The following is a 22,291-nucleotide window of genomic DNA, read 5'->3' on the forward strand; positions in this document are numbered from 1 at the left end:
GCTTACCCATCAGAGTAGCAACCGAACAAACAAGCTTGTGTGAACGTATGGCATCAGCAAGGTCTGAATGTCAGGAAACATGTGGCTCATCTCAGAGAGCAGGCTTTCAATTACTGCTCTGTAATTCCCCATATCTCAGAGAAATGTTGTCAATGGGTAAAGTGATAAACAAGATGAGATACATACACAGGAGAATTCGTTTTCTTTAATTCTTGTCTATAGGCTTCATGACTAGTGTAAGCTGTGTATGTTAGCATTTTGAAATAAATTACTTGGAACAGTTACTGTTTTCCACTTGCCCGTATGGATTCATTCAGCTCACACACACACACACACACACACACACACACACACACACACACACACACACAAATATAGGAACTATTTTTAGCTTGACGTTTTTAAGAGGATTGCTCGATAATTACTTCAGATTTATGCTGTTAATCTTCCTTACTAATGTATAAACATTATATCAGATTTTCTTTCAAGGTTAGAAGAATGCCAGTCTTGGTTCTAATCCTTCTAATACTTGGAGGAAATTTTGATTCTGCCTCAAAAATATTTTGGTTTTTTTTTTAATTAAAAACAATTTTAGTATAATCATAGCCACTAAGACTTTATAGTTCATTTATTCCCTTAAAGGAAACACTGTCAGCCTAAATAAGGGTGGCATTGGTTATCTTTAAAAACTCACAATTTAATGAAATGTCTCCATAAGAATTTTATTTAGGGTTTCCTCTCTGTATTAGTTAGCTAGCAGTGCCATTACAAGACGAGACAGGCTGGCTCAAACAACAGAATTTAAATTCTTACAGTTCTAGAGGTAAGGGAGTCTATGGCAGGGGTAGGTTGGTTCTGAAGCCTCTTGCTTTGGCTTAAAGATAGTGGTTTCTTGCTACATTCTCACATAACTTCTTTGTGTCTCTGTGTTTAGAAATCAATTGAGAGAGTCCTTAATGACCCTTCTTTTCAGAATACTAATTAGATCTGGTTACTTTATAATATTATTTAACTTTTAATTGCCTCCATGAATGCCCCAGATTCCTAAATTCACAATCAAGGTTGAATATTTAATATATAAAGTTTGGGAGTAGACAAATAAACCCAGATATTTGTATTATGGCATATATACTATTTGGTATTTATGAAAGTTTTTAGGGCTAAAATATTAATATTTTCTTAATGAAGTCACACAATCTGCCTTTAAAAGGCTTTATTTAACTTGCTTATACAAGCATTCTCTTAATTGCTTATATTTTATTTTCTTAGAAAATAAATATCTTTATTCCTAGTAAGTGACATGTATAGCTATAAATGAAGTTACTATAGATATTTATGTGCAAGTTTTTCTTTGTACATAAACATATATGTAAAAATCTAATGAATTAATTTGATATGTAAAGTAAAGTCTAGATATATAGGGTATTTAGGTTAGAATAGAAACACAAGGTTTATTTAGACTGCAGTTTAGAACAAGACCTTACAACTTCCCATAAAAAGTGCCTCAACATGGACCCTAGACCTAAATGTAAAATACAAAGGGTGGAATAGATGCACTAATAATCTTGATGAAAAATGATGAGAGTCCAAATCAAGACAGTACCAGATAGGATACCACAGACAGCATGAGATGAATGAATAAATGGTGTATTCACTAATATACATGATGGATAATTCATACTTGAAGCAAAATAATAGTACGAGTTTTACAAACTTGTTGAAGAGGGGATGCCTCCAAGATGGTTCTTTAGGTGAACATGTCTGATAGGTAAGACAATATGTAGATTGGCAGATGAAGAGAGAATTCTGACACCAAAGTGTATGTCTTAAAGCCTATAGACTGTGTGTGTGTGTGTGTGTGTGTGTGTGTGTGTGTGTGCAAAGATAAACAATGAACTCCCAACCTTTCATGAGTAAATAAAAGAGGAATCAACAAATGAAATAATATAAAGCTTCGTGAAGCAAATCACGAAGAAAATGACTAAAACACACACACACACACACACACACACACACACACAACCTTGTCATTAGTAGAGACTTCATTGTTATCTTTTTATTATAAACAGTGGTAGAGAGTTGGTAAAATGAAACAATTAAGTGTAGTGAGAAAGTATATAATATTTCTAATGTATAATAAATTATATTATAATATTTTGAATGATAACAGGGAAATTATTAATAGAGTTAATAATAAGGATAGTTTCCAAAAGAAAGCAAAATAACTAATCTTATTAATGTTTGGGTTTATATCTGTGCTACATTTAGCTAAGTATCTTTTTAAAATACAATGCTACGCCTTAAGCTTTATGCATCATAAACACTAAAAAACAATTTACTGGGCTGAATTAAACTAAGATTTCATTAACATGTAAATCATCATTTTTGTATGTGTGTGTTCTAGAATAATTGAGAGCTTTTGGTATCTGTTCCGTATTAAGGTCATCGAACATTATTTATTGGAGTTCATGTGCCCCTGGGTGGAAGAAAAAGCCATCGTCGTCACAGGCATCGTGGTCATAAGCATAGAAAAAGAGATAGAGAGAGAGATTCGGGACTGGAGGACGGACGAGAGTCACCTTCTTTTGGTAAGCATCATTCTCTGTGTTTTTAACAAGTTATTCCCCCAATGCATCAGCCACTGTTTTTGATGCCACATACTTCCTTCCTCTCAAAATCTTTGAGTATCTTTACTAACACTTAAATCTAAGAAATGCATCACTAGAGACAACACTGGTTCATGGGCAGTCTCTAAGCAATGGAACCTCCTGCATGTCCCTTTCTTTTCTTTCTTTAGTAGAATCAATCCTTTTGCTTTTCATCAAATCAAATACTCAGTCACATGTTGAGACTCATACTGTTTTCTAAACAGCATCACAGTCATTAGAGATTTGATATTCTGTATAGTTAGGATACGTAGTACTTCAGTGTGGAAAGAAAGCTTTAAAGAAATATTCTGATGACTTAAGTGTTTTTCTCAGTTGGAAGGAGTACAAAGAATATAAGATATTACTGCAAATGCCTCAAATTTGTTCAGAGTTTACTTTCCAAAGACGATTATGATAAATAGAGAAGAATTCCAAGTGGCATGAAGTCCATACGCTGGAAATATGATGTTTCACATTGTATGTTGTCAGGGGGTATATGGGTCAGTGAAACATGGAGTAATTTGAGCTAAAATTTCTAGGTCAGCTGTCAATTTAACAACGCCTTTGAGCAGTTATTGAAATTTGGTACTCCTGAGAATTCTCTCACTTCACTACATGCTCCATTCCACCAGACTTGATGCTACTTGTTATCTGACTTCGGGTTTTACAAACCTGACTGTTTTTAAAAGGAAAGGCCTCCTTATATAGCTAAATTTATTACACTATGTCACAGACAAATGATGACTGGTTTCAGTTCACCAGAGTGAATAGTTAGTTGGGATGTGATTTCTTGGTGAGTTCAAAGGTTTTGGTTGTGTAGTGGTGGCAGTAAAGACATTTGGTTATATAAGATCTTTCGTAACAACAAATGATGTTACACCACTTTAATTTTTTTTATTTTTAGATGTGTATATGATGGTGTTTGTGTGCATACGGGTACGTGTGTGTGTGTGTGTGTGTGTGTGTGTGTGTGTGTGTGTGTGTGTCCATGGAGGAATCAGAACTCGACATCAGGTATCTTCCTCAGTCGCTGTCACATGTATTTATTTATTTACTTATTTATTTAAACAGGACCTCTTAGTGAACTTGGAGTTCGTTGATTTAGTAGACTGGCTGGCTAGCAAGCACCAAGAATGCTCCCCTTTTCTGTAGAGCTGGGTTTACAGACATGTGCTGCCAGGCCTGGCTTCTATGTGGCTGTTAGGGATCTTGATTCAGATTTCCATGCTTGCTCAACAGGCAGTTTACTGACTGCCAATTTCTCTTTTCCCTTACTTTTGATACTGTAATCAATAAATACAGTAGTTTTCATAAAAATTTAATCCTCTTTAAACAAGTGGAAACTGTTAAGTTTTGTATCTTAGTTTTAGTACCATTCCTTATTTATTTTTAAGTGGGAATATTAATGAACATTTTAGAATGACTAGTTTGAGGCATTATCTTATAGCTAGTGAAAATATGGATGACATTGAGTAAAATTCAGAAAAATTTATTTTTCCCCTTCAGCTCTCTAAAAACATTACAAGAAAGGTTAAGAGGATTATGCCAGTTACTATAGGTTAATCTATAAGCAGCAGGTTGGTGTATAAGCAGTAGAAATAAATATGAAAATATATATTCCATTAGCCAGTTATTTACAATATGATACAGAAAGATACTATATATACTAGCACAATCTTGGAATTAGATAGGAGACTTTTCTAGGCGTAGATGGGAAGGTGAAGTAATAACCAACTGACTTCAAAATCCCTTCTTCTTTTTCCAGTGCACTACTCTTGATTCTCCAGGAAGGTCTGATAGCCTATCTTCTTAAATGCAGTATTTTTCCTGTTTTTGAATTTATATAAAGCAGATCCTTTAGTAGACCCGCATTCAATATTCATGTTGTTGAAATCACTGATGTGTTTGGATATAGCTTTGTTGTATTAATTTTCATTCTTATGTAATATGTACAAAGGTACTTCTATATATTATGTATTTTACTGTTGATAGACATTTAAAGTGTAGGAGCAACTATAAGTGAAGTTCCTATGAATACTTTTATTTATGCCCCTCAGTGCACATTTGGACCTTTTATGCCCATGAATCAGATTGGTTATTGATGCACCATAGAGTATGTATATTTTTAACATTAACAGATAATACTAAATACATTCCCCAAAGTGGGGTACATATTTACCCTTTGACTAGCAAGGCTAGACTTTGGAGAGACAAGAATGAAGGGGCTAGTGGGTAGACCTTAGATCTATGGTGTGTTTCCTGATTCTATGAAAGACTGCTCAGAGGAGAAAATGTTACTCTTTAGGAAAATTTCTTTGTGCTCTCATTTTTACTTCCACTGGATGTTTTAGTAAATAAAAACACAGATTATTAATCTTGTTTATGCTATATTCTTGGCTGCAGTTTATATTACAGTAGCCTGTGGCTTCAGAAGCTACCAAAAATCAATAAAATACCAATCATCTTTTTTTATTAAATATTTTTCAAGATTTATTTATTTATTATATATACAGTGCTTGCCTGCATGACAGAAAAGGGCATTAGATCACATTATAGATGGTTATGAGCCACCATGTGGTTGCTGGGAATTGAACTCAGGACCTCTGGATGAGCAGTCAGTGCTCTTAACCTCTGAGCCATCTCTCCAGTGCAATACCAATCATCTTAAGACAAATATTTATATTAACTAAAACAATTTTTATAGTCATAATACTTTAAAATATCTACTTTCAGCAGATAACAACAGGTATTAGACAGCACATTTTGAACTGGTACTTTTCTGTTGGAGCATAATCACAATCCTTTTTAAAGATGTTAAAATATTGCTGGATGGTCACAAAAAGACCTTGGTGGATAGAGCACAATACCCAGAAAATAATTTTTATTTTCAAAATTAAAAGCAGAGACAAGAAGTCATGTTATTTTGAACCCAAGTAAATGGTCTATTTCATTAAATAAAATTTACTCATTTAGTAAATTGTTATTTTCTATGTGTTGGTTATTATTATATATTAGGGAAGTTATTTGCATACCTGATATCCTATTTCACATTCTCAAGTCCTCTGTATTCATAAGTGTGAGGCTTTTATTTCTTGCTTACTTTGTGACTTGTACTTTGGAAGTGTATAGTGAACCATCTTGATGGTTTATAAGGGAAACACTAAATCTTCAAGGTCAAGCCTTATGTAGATAGCAACTGAATTTTCAGGGGCACATACATGCATAGTAGTCATCTACTCAATTGTAGATAAGCAGTAAGCTGAAATAATTAGAAATACTGAAGGAAAAATGTTTTAGAGCTATTAGGAACATGGCAGTGTTAAGGCATGCCTGTTGCAAGGTATGGTGCTTGACAAGCAATTGGAAGATTCAACTGGCTACTTTATATGACAAAAAAAGAGTTGTGCTGCCTGCCCTACACACATACAAATAAAATATTGAACTAATTTCTTAGCATAACCACAGAATTACAATTTATGTTATATTTATAGTTACTGAATGTTTTATTTGTTCTAAAACAGGAAGAGGTAGGAATCCAATTGGAAATTATTTGATGAGATCAGGTTGAAAGACATAAAGGTAACTATCTCTGAGATAGTATTCTTTTCAGGAAAGAGTAGAAGATTCTCACCTGACACAAAGTAGTTAAGAAATTCATGTGACACAAAAGTATATTTTTTTTAAAAAAGGAATTTATGAGTCTGATTTTCAGAAACCATGTTTTATTCACTAAGTTAGCATGTTCCTTTGAAGAAATAGTGAATCCTGAGATTTAGCTATTGACTCAATTATTATTACTCATATTTACATGTAATATAGTTGACAGATTGCTTAAATTATTTGCTAGTAATACTAATAAGCATTATCATTAGCATCTACAAAGAAATGCATGTCTAATGTTCAAAATTAATATATAGTATAAATGTGGTTTCCTTTTCTATTTTATTATATATGTATATGTAAAATTATACAGACATATTGCTAAATCTTGTAGAGAATAATGAACATTTAAAAACAGAGGTGAATCTTTTGGTAGTTTTCTTGTGATCTACCTTGTTCAATACTAGTTAACATCAGTCCTTTATTGACTGTATTGTGATACATATAAGTGATAGGAAATGAAAATATGTGACCCACAGAAATTAATCCATTAAAATAAGTTGTGTCAGACTCAAATGGTATATACTCACTTATATCTGCATACTAGCCCAAGGGGCATGTCCCACGAAAGCCTTCACTTACCAGGAAACTGGGACAGAGGGGAGGACATCCTATTGGGACTCTAGATGAGAGAAGCATGGGAGAATAGCAAAGTAGAAGGATCCAGAGGGTCCTAGAAACCTACAAGTAGAACATTATGATAGGCAGATTTGGGCCCAGGGGTCCCGCTCAAACTAAAGCACCAGCCAAGGACAATACAGGCCGTAAACTTTAAACCCCTACCCAGATCTAGCCAATGGTCAGAACAGTCTCCACAGTTTAGTGGAGAGTGGGATATGACTTTCTCACGTACTCTGGTGCCTCACCTTTGACCATGTCCCCTGGAGGGGAAGACCTGGTGGCACTCAGAGGAAGGATAGCAGGTTACCAAGAAGAGACTTGATACCCTATGAACATATACAGGGGGAGGTAATCTCCCTCAGGAACAGTCATAGGGGAGGGGAATAAGGGGAAAATGGGAAGGAGGGAAGAATGGGAGGATACAAGGGATGGGATAACCATTGAGATGTAACAAGAATAAATTAATAAAAGAAAAAAATAAGTTGTGTCAGTTTTTCTTTTTATAGAATTAATATAACCAACTACTATATTCAATGAACTATAAAGAGTTTAAAGGCTAATATTTCATGAATACAAGGGAACCCTGAGCCAAATGTGATGGTAACATCTATACTTCTAATGCTTAGGAGACTGAAGTAGGCACCAGAAAGTCTCGTCTCATGTAACAGAATCAGAAAGTACTGAACTTGGGTTACCTATGAAGTTGTCCCCTTTCTATAGTTAGACCTGGAGTAGGTTGGAGCCTGTTGAAGTTGAATAAAGGGAAGTTGCTTTATAATTTCCCTCCCTTGAACACTCTTTCCCTTATGTCAAATGCCCTATCATCTTCCAACCAGTTTTTGATTCCTGCAGATCTGTAGGGTCAGAAATAGGTCTAGCTCATTGGAAAGAAGAAGCAGGAAGGTTCTTTCTGAACTGCTATTGTTACATTTTCTAGGTTTAGCAAAAGGAAAAAACAAAACATTCTTTCCAGAGAATCTGTCAACCAGAATTCTTTCCACTGACTCTTGCATCCTTCTTTATCTTCAAGTCACTCAGTTCCAGGAGCAGATTTTATCTCAATGCTTTCCTTACTCCTTTTCATCAGTCTGTTATATGAGATTTAAGCAAGACACACATTTCATGTGCTTTTTGTCAAAATCTCCTGCCTCTGCCTATTTTGCCAATCTGTGAAATACCTACACGTGTACATTGCCCTGATAAACTCTGGGACTTCAACAATTCAAAGCAGTGGTCTCAGCCATCAGCTGCCTGGTAGACCTTATGATTTTTCAGGCTTCTTAGGGAGAGTTTGAGGTCCCCTGGTGCTCTTGAAGCTCCAGTCAACTGGCTGTTAGGAAGAGACAGCCATCCTTGCTCTTCTTTGCCTAGGGACGTGGAGTTTGAGACTCATATTATAGGTCTACCTGGAGAAATATGGTGGAATACATGTGTTCTGCCTCCTTTTGGTATCACCTTTGTTTTGTTGTGTATGAAGGTAAAGTGTTAAGCATTTAATTGAGTTTTCAGAGACATAGTTTGTAAATTCTTCATATTGTCTTACACTCTCTTTGGAGTAAAATATAAGTCTTTGGTGGTTTAGTTGAAAATTCACCCATAATTAGGACTTAACATTAATATTAAGTAATTATTCCAGTTCAGTTGTGTTACACTCCAATAATATGAAAAAATGTTAAAGTTCAACCAAAATAAAAATATTGTTGAGAATATTTTTCTTCTTCTCTGAAGAAGCCTGAAGATATGAATTTGATGCATAATTACCAATCTTGTTATCATTTCATTATATTCTAGGATGGATTATCTGCATGATTTCTTTTATATATAGCAAATATAAAGATGAAGTGTGTGTCTGTAATACTGAGATACATCAATATATTTTTGAGAACTCTTCAGAAAGGGCCCAAAATAGAGGATGACCATCGGGTATACAAACAAGAATATTTTCATTGAGATTTAGAACCAATCTTTGTAAGAACTTGTCTAATTAACATATTAAATAATGAGGAAATAAGCAACATCAGTAATAATCTGGTTACAAGTTTACTAATCATTTTCTAGTTTCAATTCAAATAGTACAACTATCAAGATTGGCTTTTTATAGGTAGCCATCTTTTGAAAATTCAAGTTATGTTCCAAGTAGAGAGAGCTTATTTGATCAGTTATTATCATAAGAGTAATATCCATTCCTTTGGGCTCCAGTCTTACAGCTGGAAGCTATATATATTCTTTCTCTAACCACTGACCATTCAAGCATCTGGCATTTCTGACTTCTTACTGGTTTTCAAATTCCCTTCTGCTTTACTCCATTATACCACTCTTCCTATTAGATATAAACTACGTGAGGGCAGAGATTTTCTCTCTTATGTTTATCCAATTTACTATTTAGAATGATACCTAGAAAGAGGAAGGCACTCATAATTTATTTGTTCAACATCTTCTATTTAATGCCCATCTAATTTTTTTAAAATTTCCATTTCTGCTCTTAAATTATTCCTCTTAACTGATCATTTGCCTACTGTTGAAATGTCTTTTGTCTGTATTCTTCAATTTTGAATTATCATCCTGGAGTAATTTTTTGCTGTGACAAAGCACATGGCCAAGGGTGACTTGTAAGAGAAAATTGTATTTTGACTTAAAGGTTCAGGGGTGAGTTCAAAATGGTATGAGCAGAAATGGTAGCAGATGGTCAGACCAGGAGGCTGAGCATTCACATCTTCGAGAGCAAATAAAAGGCTCAGAGAGCCTGGCACCAACTCTGGTGCCTGTGATTTGAGGCCCCTCGAGAATACAGAGGAAGGGGATGCAGGCTATACAAATGAGACCTGATAGGCTGTGGTCAGAAGCTGAGGGAGGAGGAACAGGGCAGAAGAAGGCAAGAGAGTGGGAACAGGAAGATAACAGCAAGTGGATAACAACTGGATTGTAACGCAAATAAATTATAATTTAAAAAGTGAAAAGAAAAAGAGCTCAGAGTGCAATCTACAAGAGGGCAGGGCTGAAAAGAGTCAAAGCCCACCAAGAGTGAAGTCCTTCTTCCATTAAAACTCCACCTCCTAAAGGTTCCGCAACCTCCCTAAATACTGCTGCTAACAAGGGACCAAATTCTCAAATACAGGAGCCTGTGGGAGACATTTCTCATTTAAACCACTTCACATCCATTATAATATAACTTCACTAGTTAAATGCCGCCAGTGTCTCTTTTTCCAGCCCTGTTAACTTTTCTAGAATCATAAGGAGGTATAGGGATTCCATCCAAAAATGGTTGATGCCTTTTTCAATTATTCAAGATGTCTTTGTATAAATTCTTTCACTATAGTTTTTTACTGCTCTTCCAGATGCTTTTACAATTATGTAAGACCCTTAGAGGTCTGATTAAGGAATGTTTGAGAGGTCCTATATTGTTATATAGTTAGGCAAAAGAGCAATACAACAGGTACGTACACTGACATTTCCCGTGAGCCATATAGCCTCATTATGGGGTGGGTCATTCTCCTTAGGCAGGGCCCTGTGCATTTTCCCATGCAGTTTTGGGAGGGCTGGCTTGTCCTTCTTACCTTGTTGGGGCCAAGAACTGGCTTTAGCCTACCATGGCTGCTGCTGGAATCTGCCTCTTGGCTATGGCAGGGTCTGAACTATCAATGTGGCCTTTGTTTTCCTATCAGTTGACTGAATTCTGAAAGGACCATAGGCTAAGATAGAACATTTCATCCTCAGTACAGTTCACACTGCATAAGTTAAGGGATAGTTCTTCACCTTTTAATCTTGTCTTCCATGAACTTTTACTCAGAATTTAAAGCCTTCTAGAAACTCACTAATGGGATGTTTTGGCTCTCTTTTAATTTTTCACCTGAGAACTCCTACTGGGCAAGGATCTTGTCACATTTTCTTCCTAGTAGGCTGGATAGTCCCTTTTGTCTGTTCTTTTCTTTTTTAACATAAGCTGTGTGCTTTAGCACCTTATAAATCTGATCTCTGTGCCAGGTTTTTTGTTTGTTTGTTTGTTTCTTTTTTTTTTTTTTTTTTTTTAATGCTGGTCCGCCAAAGCCTCTCCTACTGCATAAAGATCATGTCCCTCTACAGGGCTCAGCAAAACCACTGAAGTTCCATATTAGTTCCAAGGTCTCTAATGAATTAACCTTTTTCTTAACTCTCCTGTGAATTCAGTCTTATGTGGCCCAGTGATTCAAACACAGCCTCTGCATACCCAGTTTTCTCAGTAGTGCCTGTCTTTGCTTTTGAACCGGGCATCAACCATTGCCTCTTGCATACCTGTTATCTTCAGTAATATGTGCCTTTCCTCTCGAATTGGATAGCAACACTGTCTCCCCAATGCCTAGTCTGCAGTAGTGCTTGTCTTTATCCTATGGTGCCTGTTCTTCTTGGGGATTTCAGAAGGAGATAACCAAATGTCCTTAATGGCTTGTATGAGCCAGTCTATCAAAGAATGGTGCCTCTTGGTTTGCTGCAAGTAATGCAGCCTGTGTTTCTAGGGGGGGGATGGGTAAAGTTAGATATTTTACTCAGTTTCTTTGCTTCCTCTGTACTAATCCCATCTACCATACCCTCCAGCTTCATGTGCTATACTGTGATTGGTCTTTCGTTTCTTCTTTAATAGTCTTTCCTAATTCAAGCAATTCAAGAACTGGCTATGTCCTGTTGACGTAGTTTCCTGTGATGATCCATTCATCCCATATGAAGACTTCTATATGCATGTCTGTCAGTTCTACCTTGCTCTCTTCCTCCTTACATTCTTATTTTTCCCATAGGTTCCAAGACTTTGGAAAAGTACCTTTAGCACATATTTAGTTTGTATCATTCATTTTGTTAAGTTTTTTTTATAGTCTACAGCATACAGGCCTTCTATTTGTGTGCATAAAATTATGCCTAAATATTCCATACTTTGAGCTCATTGTAATTTTTATTGTGAAATTATATACACTCTTGTATAAGAATGATCTGAGTATAAACATACTCTGTGACCTTGTTATATGTGCCTCTAGTTCTTCTCTCTCTCTCTCTCTCTCTCTCTCTCTCTCTCTCTCTCTTTTGGTTTCATTATCTTTGTAGATAAATCATGTCATCTGTGATATATAGGCAATTTTATGTATATGCACTTGTATATTTGTGATTATAAATTATATTTGACAGTATTATGTTAGAACTAGTTGAATGTTCATGTGAGGAAAACAAGGGGTGTGAGACTGGCATTGTGGCGAAGGTATTGACTGGGGTATTTAAAGTGTGTAGCTTTGAAAAACAAATATGCTTCTGTATGATTTTTTTTTCATAGATACCCCATCCCAGCGGGTGCAGTTTATTCTTGGAACTGAGGATGATGACGAGGAGCACATTCCTCATGACCTTTTCACAGAACTGGATGAAATCTGCTGGCGCGAAGGGGAAGATGCCGAGTGGCGAGAAACAGCCAGGTACAGATTCGGGTTGAGGAGTGAAAGGCTTTTTGTTTTTTTTTTTTTTTTTTTTAGGTCATTAGAAGAATAAAGTCCCAGTGCAACAATTCTGCAAACATCAGGGTCTTTGCAGCTTTCTGAATTTGCTCATCTGGCCTGGGCTGATCCTATAATGGGATATGGGTCAGAATGAAATCTGAAGGCAGCAATTAAGCAGTGATGCAGAGCTGGCTCCAGCTGCAGTCTCAAAGATAAACAGTAGCATGATCTGTGTACCATTAACTAAACAATGGAAATCAGAAGTCATTTGTTCCTATCTTTTCAGCGGCTGACTTATACCCAAATTGGTGTTGTCATGTGATAATTTCACTGTGGGCTTTTTTAAAAAATAAGAATAAACATGAAAAGAGGATTTAGTTATAGTTCTCAATTTCATGTAGTATTTGATAAGGAATAAAAAATATTTTGGGTTGTTTTTCTAGGATAAGAATTCATTAAGTTGAATGTTTTAAAAAATGCTTTCTTAAAATACTTTTTCTATCATTCATGATTAATATTTTGGTTATGCCATAAATTTATGAATTACTATAAGCTCAGTGAATTAAATTTTATATCTTCCACTAATTTTTGCTCACTTATGTTTATTCATTTATTTAGTAGTCATTTATGAAGCATCAATTAAGTGGTATCTAGGACAGCAGCAGCAAAAGCACTAGATCTTGCTTTTGAAAATATCTAGTTGAGACAAAACCACATAATTGTTAATGCTATTTAATGAATGCTGCGACTAAGATGTACATAGTAAAGGGAAAACTCGTCCTTAGTCTACCGCTTTCCATATTTTTATATGAATATGACTTGCCTGAGGACTATCTAAAAATGTAGTTTTGTATACATTAGGCATAGAATGTTAAGTTCTGCATTTTTGTATCAGCAACATAAATTTATGCATCTTTTAAATTACCTAATTGCTGTATAACTGAACTTTATTTAGCCAATCTTTACTAAGTAGAGACTTATGGTTGTTTTTTTTTTTCCACAAAATATGCTATGATTATATCTTTATTAAGCTTCCATTTGATACCATGTCAAAAACTTTTTATTTGAGGACCACATTCTTTTAAAAAAATTTATCATAATTTATTTATGTTATATCTGGATTTTAATGGGGGTGGGGTGGGGCTCCTCCCACCATCTGACTGCAGCCTATCAGTTCTCATCTGGATAGCCTTCATCCCCTTTCTCTGTGTGCCTGACCTGCCCAGCCTCCTTACCAGTGGGAAACAATCAAATCAGGGGCACCCGACTTCACATCAGAGGCGGTGCCCACTCTCCCTCACAACTTTGGAGAATGAGCTGTCCATTGGCTATCTCTGAACAAGAGGTCTAGGCTCTCTGCATGCATTGTCCTTGGTTGGTAAAATGATTTGTGCAGCCCCCCACCCCAGGAGAGGACCACATCTGGATATCAAGAACATTTTACCACAGGGATAACAGAGAATGGGTCAGAGTAACTACATAGGACAGTTGATTCCTAAGCTGACTCATTTTTTTTTTAACTTTTAATTTGATATATTTTGAGGTTTTCATTCATGAGTATTGTATTTACATAATTTTCACCCTTCTCCATTTCCATTCCAACTCCTCCTATGTCCTGCCCTCTCAGCATCATACCCTCTACACACACACACACACACACACACACACACACACACACACACACTACTGAAACCATTTAGTCTTGCTTATATATGCCTATAAATTAAAACCATTTTAAGATCTCATCTTATCCTAGTCAAAATGGCTGAGATTAAGTAAACAACTGGCAAAAAATGCTGATGACAACGAATGGGGAGTAAGCGGGAAATCCGTATTCATTGTTAGTGCAAGCTAGTTTAGTCATTATGTAAATAAGTATGGATGATTCTTAAACACACACACACACACACACACACACACACACACACACACACACACTGCATTATATTCCTATATACATAAATACAATAAAATACAGTTTGTATGTTACTTATAATTTAAAAGCAATTCATGAAAAAAGAGGCCACGATTTTGAAGGAGAACCAGGAGGGAAATTTGGGAAGCTCTGAAGGGAGGAAAAGTCTGGTAGTTTGAATGAGAATCATGCCCCCATAGGCTCCTGGAAGTGAGTGTTCAGTTCCCAGTTAGTGGAAATGTGTGAGAAGGATTAAAAGGTGTGGCCTTGTTGCAGGCGGTGTACTGTGATGACCATGGATGGGCTAAGCCTCTAACTCTAGGCAACCCCAACACCAACAGAACAGTAATTAAGACAAAAAGGGAAGGGAGGTGATGTAATTATATTATAATCTCAAAGAGAAAAATAATGATTTATTTTCAAGTTAAAAATAGATTTTCCATATAGTTCAGCTGCATCCTTCCTGAGCTGACTCTTGATAGCTGAGTTGGGAGTTGGCCAAGCATAAAAGCAGAGGAGTTGGTGTGCTTGAAGAGGGAGAGGATGTGCTGGAGGACTCAGTAGAGCTTATGTTTTGCTCAAGCATGCTATTGATGAATGAATGATCATAAGCATAATGAGCAATCCTAGCCCAGTTAATGCTTACTGCATATTTTTGAGTAGTCTTTGTATATAATTTTATTTAAAAACATTGAAGTAATTTATTTTTTGAGACACGGTTTCTCTGAGTAGGTCTGGCTGTCCTGGAACCCACTTTATAAACTAGACTGGCCTCAAACTCAGAGATCGACCTGCTCTGCTTCCTAAGTGCTGAGATTAAAGAGCTGGCTACACTGAAGTAATACAAGGATAAAATTATTTTCTAGGCAATTCCTATTAATTTTACAAGCAAATAAGCTACCAAGCAAAACCCAAAACCTTCTAATATTTGAAAATTAAAACATATGAAGTACTAGACAATATCATTTTCTATCTTAATTTATAACTTTCTTCAGGGGGTATCACTATTAAGAGTTCCTTATGAATCTTCCAGACAAAATTTAATATACATGATTTCCCCTTTTCAATTTGTATTATATGTTTACATTGCTTTTCATTTAATATACTTATAATTTTCCTGTATTAGCTATTTAATTTTATACTATTTTTAAAATTATGGCATTACATTAAATGCATGAAATTAATTACCCAGACTGGATAGATGTTCGTGACTATCTCTTTCCCCAATAAAATTGTTATAATGATTATTGATACATATATTTTAGCATTACATTGTAGTTATTTATGTAGGGTAAAATTTTAACAGAATTTTATGAACCAAAAAAGGAGGGCATTTTTTGCTGCATTATCTATTACAAAATTACTATTTTAAGCCTGAGAGATATAAGCAACCAAGGGTACATGTATGCTTACTTACCCCATATCACTGATCCATACTCATGCCATTTTTTCTCTATTTCATATACAAAATATAGTATTATTTTAATTTTTATTAGTTAGATTGTATAAATTTTATTTTTTCCTATGGACTATTATTCTTTTTATTCATTGTGTTAACTTTATTTTACTATTTTTTCTTTGAGTAATTTAAAGTGATAGTGTGCTATTCTGTTGTTGCTGCCTTTAATGAAAACCTACTCATAAATGAGCAAACTTTACCTTTTTCCACCTGCATCAAAAACAATAAGGTGAGCTGGGCTTGGTGGCATACACCCTTCGTTCCAGGCAGAAATAGATTGATCTCTGTGAGCTTGAGGCCAGCTAGGTGTACACAGCGAGTTTCAGGCAAACTAGCACTACATAATGAAAATAGTCCTAAAACAAAGCCAAACAACATTTAAAAATAAAACAAGTTGATACAAAATCAAAAATATCCCCACCCCTGAAAACAGAAACGGGACCCCAAAAACAAAGTTTCAAAATACATGATGCCTGTGCTCATCTTTATTTGGCATCAGAAAAGCAATAGAAGATCATCTCCATAAGACTGTGGTGTAACTTTTTCTTTTTGATATTTAAAATGTTGACAATGGAGTAAAAGTGGACACATCCCCGTTTAGCGGTAGAAACATCAGTTCTCTACTGGTTACAGGAAACAGATGTTCCTGATTGACAGCAAAGAAAGAATAGTAGATGAGGTAACTGTTCAGGGAATTAGGTAAAGTAAATTCCTTTAACTTGTTGCTAAGAAGTACTCCTTTTGACATTTGTTTTGTAATTATTGATACTATAATATAACATTTCTTCCTTCCCTTTCCACCTTCTAAACCAGTGATTCTCAACCTTCCACAGTTCCTCACGTTGTGGTGACTTGGACCATGAAATTACTTGTTGCTACTTTGTAACTGTAACTTTGATGCTGTTATTAGTTTTAATGTAAATATCTAATGTGCGACTCCAAAGGGGTCAGATGCAAAAGTTAAGACCACTGCTCTAAACCCCTGCATATACCACTCCTTACTCTCATTCAAATTCAGGGCCTTTTTTTTTTCATTAATTGTTATCATATGTGTATATACGTGATACACATATAATACACCTATATTCACAAATACAACATGCTTAGTCTATATAATGTTATGCACGTATGTTTTTAGGGATACCATGTGTTAATGGATAACCACTTGCTATATCTTACTTGGAAAAGACTGTTATTTCTCCCTCTCTCAAAATCCCTTCATTGCCTAAAGTTCTTTGTGCAGGGTTGAGGCTTCGTGGACTTTCCCTTCTACTTTGGCATGCCTATTGATGGCGTCAGTGTTCAGTTCATGTTTGGCTAGTCATGTTAATGAGACTGTATGGGTATAGCTTCTGATGTCACTAGGTATATAGTCTCACAGAAAACTCCCTGATTCTCTGTCTCTTATGATCTTTCTTCCTCTCTTTCTCAATGTTCCCTGAGGTGTACCAGAGTTCTGTTGGTAGATTCATTAGGACTGAACTCCACAACTCTGCATTTTGAGTGGTTGTGGTTTTCTGTAATGACTTTCATCTGTTGCAAAGAGAAGTTTTCTTGATGAGGTGTGAAGACTACATTTATCAGTGGTTATAAGGACAAATGTTTAGATTGTTTTTACGGACTATGCTAGTTAGTAAATAGTGGTTGTAGGTTCTCCTCCAAGATTATGACTTCACTAGTACTAAGTATTTGGCTAAGTTTCCAGTACCTAGCATGGTTTTCCCCTTGTCAAGCATGATTTTTAAGACCAATTAGAAAGCTGTTGGTTACTGCCAATATATGCATGCCCTTACCCTACTCATAAGGTTATTGTTCTTTAACTTTTATTTACTTTCTACCTTCATAATAGATATGACAATTGAAATTTAAATCTATTTTTTTTCTCCTGAGTGCCTCTTTGTTCTAGAATAGTTGGTGATTTTTTTTCCACTTTCTAGATCATTAAGTGATCCAGTTCATTGCTTCAGAAATCTGCATATAAATTTCCCTGTCTCAGAAAACTGAGAAATGACAGAAGAAACCATAGAAAAGTATATTAGGAACATCTTTTAACCTTCCAGAGTACAGCAAGTAACATTTCATCATGCTCTAGTAAAGTGACTTAAATCATGTGCTTAACCCAAAGGACCAGAGTATGTTGCTGTTCATTTATAAAGATTAAAGAAGATGATCTAGTTAATTATTAACATCCTCTACCAACGCTAGACAGGACCCAGGTTTATAGCTGTACTTTTAGAGTCTTAAGCATAGCACAGCTGTTTGATGTCCATGGAGACATCTGATGAACAATCAAAATAGACACTTAAGAGAAAGGTGAATTTGGCTGAGATGCAATACTTCAAAGAAAACAGAATTTATTTATTAGAGATATAAAATTTAGTGAGTTTTAAAGTGACAGAAGTGTCTTTGTTTTGTTGCCTTTGGTCGTCTAAAAATAATTTGAGTTAATTTATGAATCCACCTGATTTTTCTAATGCAATTTAATTCTATTAAATATTTCGCATATGCTTTGAAACCCTTCTTTCTTTCAAGTTAATATTTATGCAAAATTAGTTGCTTTCTACTTTAATAGTAAATTTAAAATGATATTTTATCTTCACAATTCACTTGCCACATTACCACACTCAAATAAATTATGACTATTATTTTTGACAAGCAAAATTTGTGCAAAGTTTTAAATTTAGAAGTTAGCTTTGAATCTTAATTACTTAATAAATGTTTGTGGAAAATATCCACTTTGTTAAAACCCTAAAAACAAATATGAAGAGGTTAATGAAAATGACAATGCCCCACTTAAAAATAACATGTAGTAACATTACTAGAAAGTTAGCAAAGCTACCACAGCTATGCAGTCAAGGAGGCAGCACGGTTCATTCATTGTGGTCACCATTTAAAAATGATTTCTACCAAAGAGCTCAGAAGGGGCTGAGTAAGGACTACTGCTAGGTAAGGCTTTGATATTTAAAGGTAGCATAGAAAAGTGCTAGTACGTGAAAACAATTTTACTGGTGACACGAAGGCATTGGCATTTGATATTTAAGATTAGTAAATAATCACATCACGTAGATTTTTCAGTGAAATGTGAAGTGCAAACATCCTATGAATTGAGACAGCCCTGAAAACATACATGCAAGTACCATTATACAGATTGAGCAGATTGTATTCAAGTATTTTGGAATATATGTCTACACATCACATACATAAACATATGCAACAACAACTACTGAGGGAAAAAGAGGCCATGAATTTTAAAGAAAGTAAAGGGTTCATATATGGAAATGTTTGAAGGAAGAAAGGGAAATGGAGAAATAAAACATTATATTGTAATCTCAAAAACCAAAGAAAGTATTAAAAGAATAGTTGGTGTCATTAAACATTGAGTTTTCATAGTTTCTTCCTTCCTTAATATGAATTGTTTTACAGATGATATTTACTAACGCCACCTCAACTCTCTTAAAAGTGAAAGCATTATCTGGAGACATCTTGCTCCTTCCAAAGCCATAATTTTGGAGCTGTAGAGCTCCTTTCTATTTGATAAAATCAAAGAATAAAACTTCTTAAAAACGTTAAGATGAGTTAGTGGTAAGTAATACATACAAAGTTAATTTCTTGATGAAATACCACTTGTTAAATATCAAAAGAATCTGCTTTGTATCTTTTAATGCAAGTAGCGCACACTTTCATCAACTTAATCTTCAAAGAACCCATGAAACAGCTATTTAATGTTGCTTAGTAGAGAGAGAATCCAGTGTGCTAATCATGGATCAGAGCAGATTCACACATACTGATAAAATGAAGACAACATGCTCAGGGTGTAATTCCCCCACCACATATAGAAAATGCCATGTACGTGGCCTACAAATGATATATTTTATTTGCTATATCATTTATCAAAATGGCTTCATGATCTGAGACTCTTATTTGCTTAGGTTTACTATGCATACAAATGTCAACAGAGTTTATTGGAAAACTGAAGCAAATTACAGGCCATTAGGTCATTTTGTGTAAAGAGACGTTTTGTAATTTACTGTATACTTAATGGCTAAAAGTTCTGACATATGATCTGGGATGTCCTAAGACCTTTTTATATGTATATTTAAATGATGGTATTGGACAAAAACACTGAAAATAGAAATATACTTATGATATATATTATTTTTAGTATAGTCTCCTTAAAACATTCACTTAAATGTTTCTTAATGCCTTTGGCATCATCCTACAGTTGGCATAAAGCTCTGGATCTGGAAATGTGTGGTATTTTTAGTAACTTGATATTTGTAACTTGTAGTCTTCTTTTATGGAAAGTACCTTCTGTCTTCTCCCATAATGTTCATAAAACCTATGGTTACATCAAACCATCCATGCATGTAACTTATATTTGGTCATTTTTAGCTGCTAAGCTGCTTAGAACTTCCAAGATTCCATTCTATTCTAAAAGAAAGACCTCAATTTGAAGTATTTATTATAAATGAAACAATGTAGCATGTGCATTGTATTCAAATTTTCATTTCATACACATACACTGATCCATGGATCATAATCAAGATCCAGGAAATAGACCAACATGTGTGGCTAACTGTATTTTTACAGTGTGCAAAAGATATGAAATGAAAGGAAGAACTATTAATGCTCAATATCATGAAAATAAATTAATTTGGAACATGTATAGAAGTTGCAACAGATTTTTACAAAGAACGTGTGTGGCATATATGTGCAAATATATATGTGTGTAGTATTTAGTGATTAAATTAAAATATAGAAATTAAGAGGTCTCAGAACACACCAGATTCTGTTTCATACATGGATGGTTTGATACAATCATGATTTCTGAGAGTGTTATGGGGGAAGATAAAAGACACATACACATGTGGCAAATGGATTATAAATTATTCACCACTATTAACATTTAGGGAAAGAAAAATTAAAACTTCTATGACATGTCACTATATAATTACTAAAACAGTTAAGATGAAACACTGGCAAAATGCTAATATACAGAGCAACTAGACTTCTCTTACTCTTCACCTGTGAGTGTAAAATGCTAGAGAAACACTCTGGAAAACACTGTGGCAATTACCTACACAATTAAGCAAATATTTACTATTAGATACAGCAATTGTATTCTTAGGCATTTGTTACACAGAAATGAAAACTTATGTTTACGTATTAATTTCTACATGAATGTTCATAGCAGGTTTTTTGTAAAAAGAAGACATTTATGGAAAAATTTCTCTAAACAAACCCTGTTATATTTATTTTGTCCACACAAAAATATATTACTCAGCAGAAAAAATGGAATAAACTATTGAACATGCGACAACTTTGATGAATCTCAAGTGAAAAGCAGCCAATTCTAAAAACATTCCAATTACATTGTTCTACATCCTCAAATGAAGGAACAACATTATAGAATAAACAAACAATCAAACAAGGAAATAGAAAAATATGTTGGCAAGTGTTCTTTGAAGAGACATTGTCAACATGAGGCTTTTTATCCTTTGTGGGTTCTCTATAAGCATAGCTTTTCCAGCTGTGTGTAAAAGTTTGGTAGGTGCAGCTCTTTCCTAGTCATTTACTTTTGATATCCTGAATAGCATTTTGTTCCTAGAGCATCAGGGCAGATCCATGGCTGTCTTGACACTTCTTTCTGGTCTGCACATTCTAACAAGCCCTTAGTTACTATCTACCAACACATTTGGTTCTCGGTCTAGTTTCTGTTTTCACCCGTCAAAGTTGAGTCATCTTATTACATAAACAGCAATATAATATCAGATGGAATTTTTGTGTGTTTTCATTTGGAAAGAGGAAGTACGGCCAAGAGTGATAAGGATGGAGGCATGAACAAGGGAAATGGAGGAGGAAAGGTAGTTTAGGTTAGAGTTCATCAGAGGGCGTGGAATTAAGCAGGTCGTCTGTTAAGATTAGAGAGCAAGTCCCTGAAGCACTGAGTAGGTGATGCCGTAGTGGGAAAAACGTTGACTTCCCTTATCTTTCCTATTTGTTTTCATTACAAACAATCCTAAATGTGGCTGAATATTTTGTCACACTAAGAAGGCAGTGGTTTTCCACTTAGAGTCAAAGTTCCATTCTTGGCAGAAATACCCATGAAATATTATCTAAGCCCAAATGTTGTATATCCACGTCTTACCACTGACTGTCCTGAGGAGCTTCCGTCCAGGCAACCACATCAACAATTTTTTCCTACACAATAAATGCCAAATTGCATAAGCCTCCTATAAATTTATTGGAGAAATTATCATTCTAAAATACTGAAATTTAAGAGTTCCAACTACAAAAAATAGTGAGTATTCTTTGACTTTATTTTTTTAATTATGAATGTTTTTCCATAAAGATAATGCTTTTTTATTAGTCCTACAATATTGACCACTGGCGTTTTTATTAAACACATTTTGCAGAGCTATGTAAATGAACAAAAACTGAATATCTCCTTGTTTTTAATAATTGATTTCAATGAAAATGTTTGTGTAATAGAATTCAAGAGCAAGCAACAGTAAATTGTACTACCTTTTCTGATCTC

At 34.9% G+C, this 22,291-nt stretch overlaps 1 protein-coding gene across 10 annotated transcripts in view; it reads left to right on the forward strand.

The window, feature by feature from the left end:
• Positions 1 to 22,291, forward strand: part of SLC4A10 (solute carrier family 4 member 10) — a 257,846-nt gene that overhangs the window by 122,734 nt on the left and 112,821 nt on the right. For all 10 annotated transcript variants that reach the window (XM_084797965.1, XM_084797968.1, XM_084797974.1 and 7 more), the window contains exons 3-4: positions 2,442 to 2,588; positions 12,220 to 12,358. In XM_084797965.1, the coding sequence (XP_084654091.1) occupies positions 2,442 to 2,588; positions 12,220 to 12,358 (286 nt within the window). The remainder of the gene's footprint in view (positions 1 to 2,441; positions 2,589 to 12,219; positions 12,359 to 22,291) is intronic.

The sequence above is a fragment of the Acomys minous genome, assembly GCF_964271855.1.
Source record: "Acomys minous genome assembly, chromosome: 10".
In the NCBI taxonomy this organism is placed as follows: Eukaryota; Metazoa; Chordata; class Mammalia; order Rodentia; family Muridae; genus Acomys; species Acomys minous.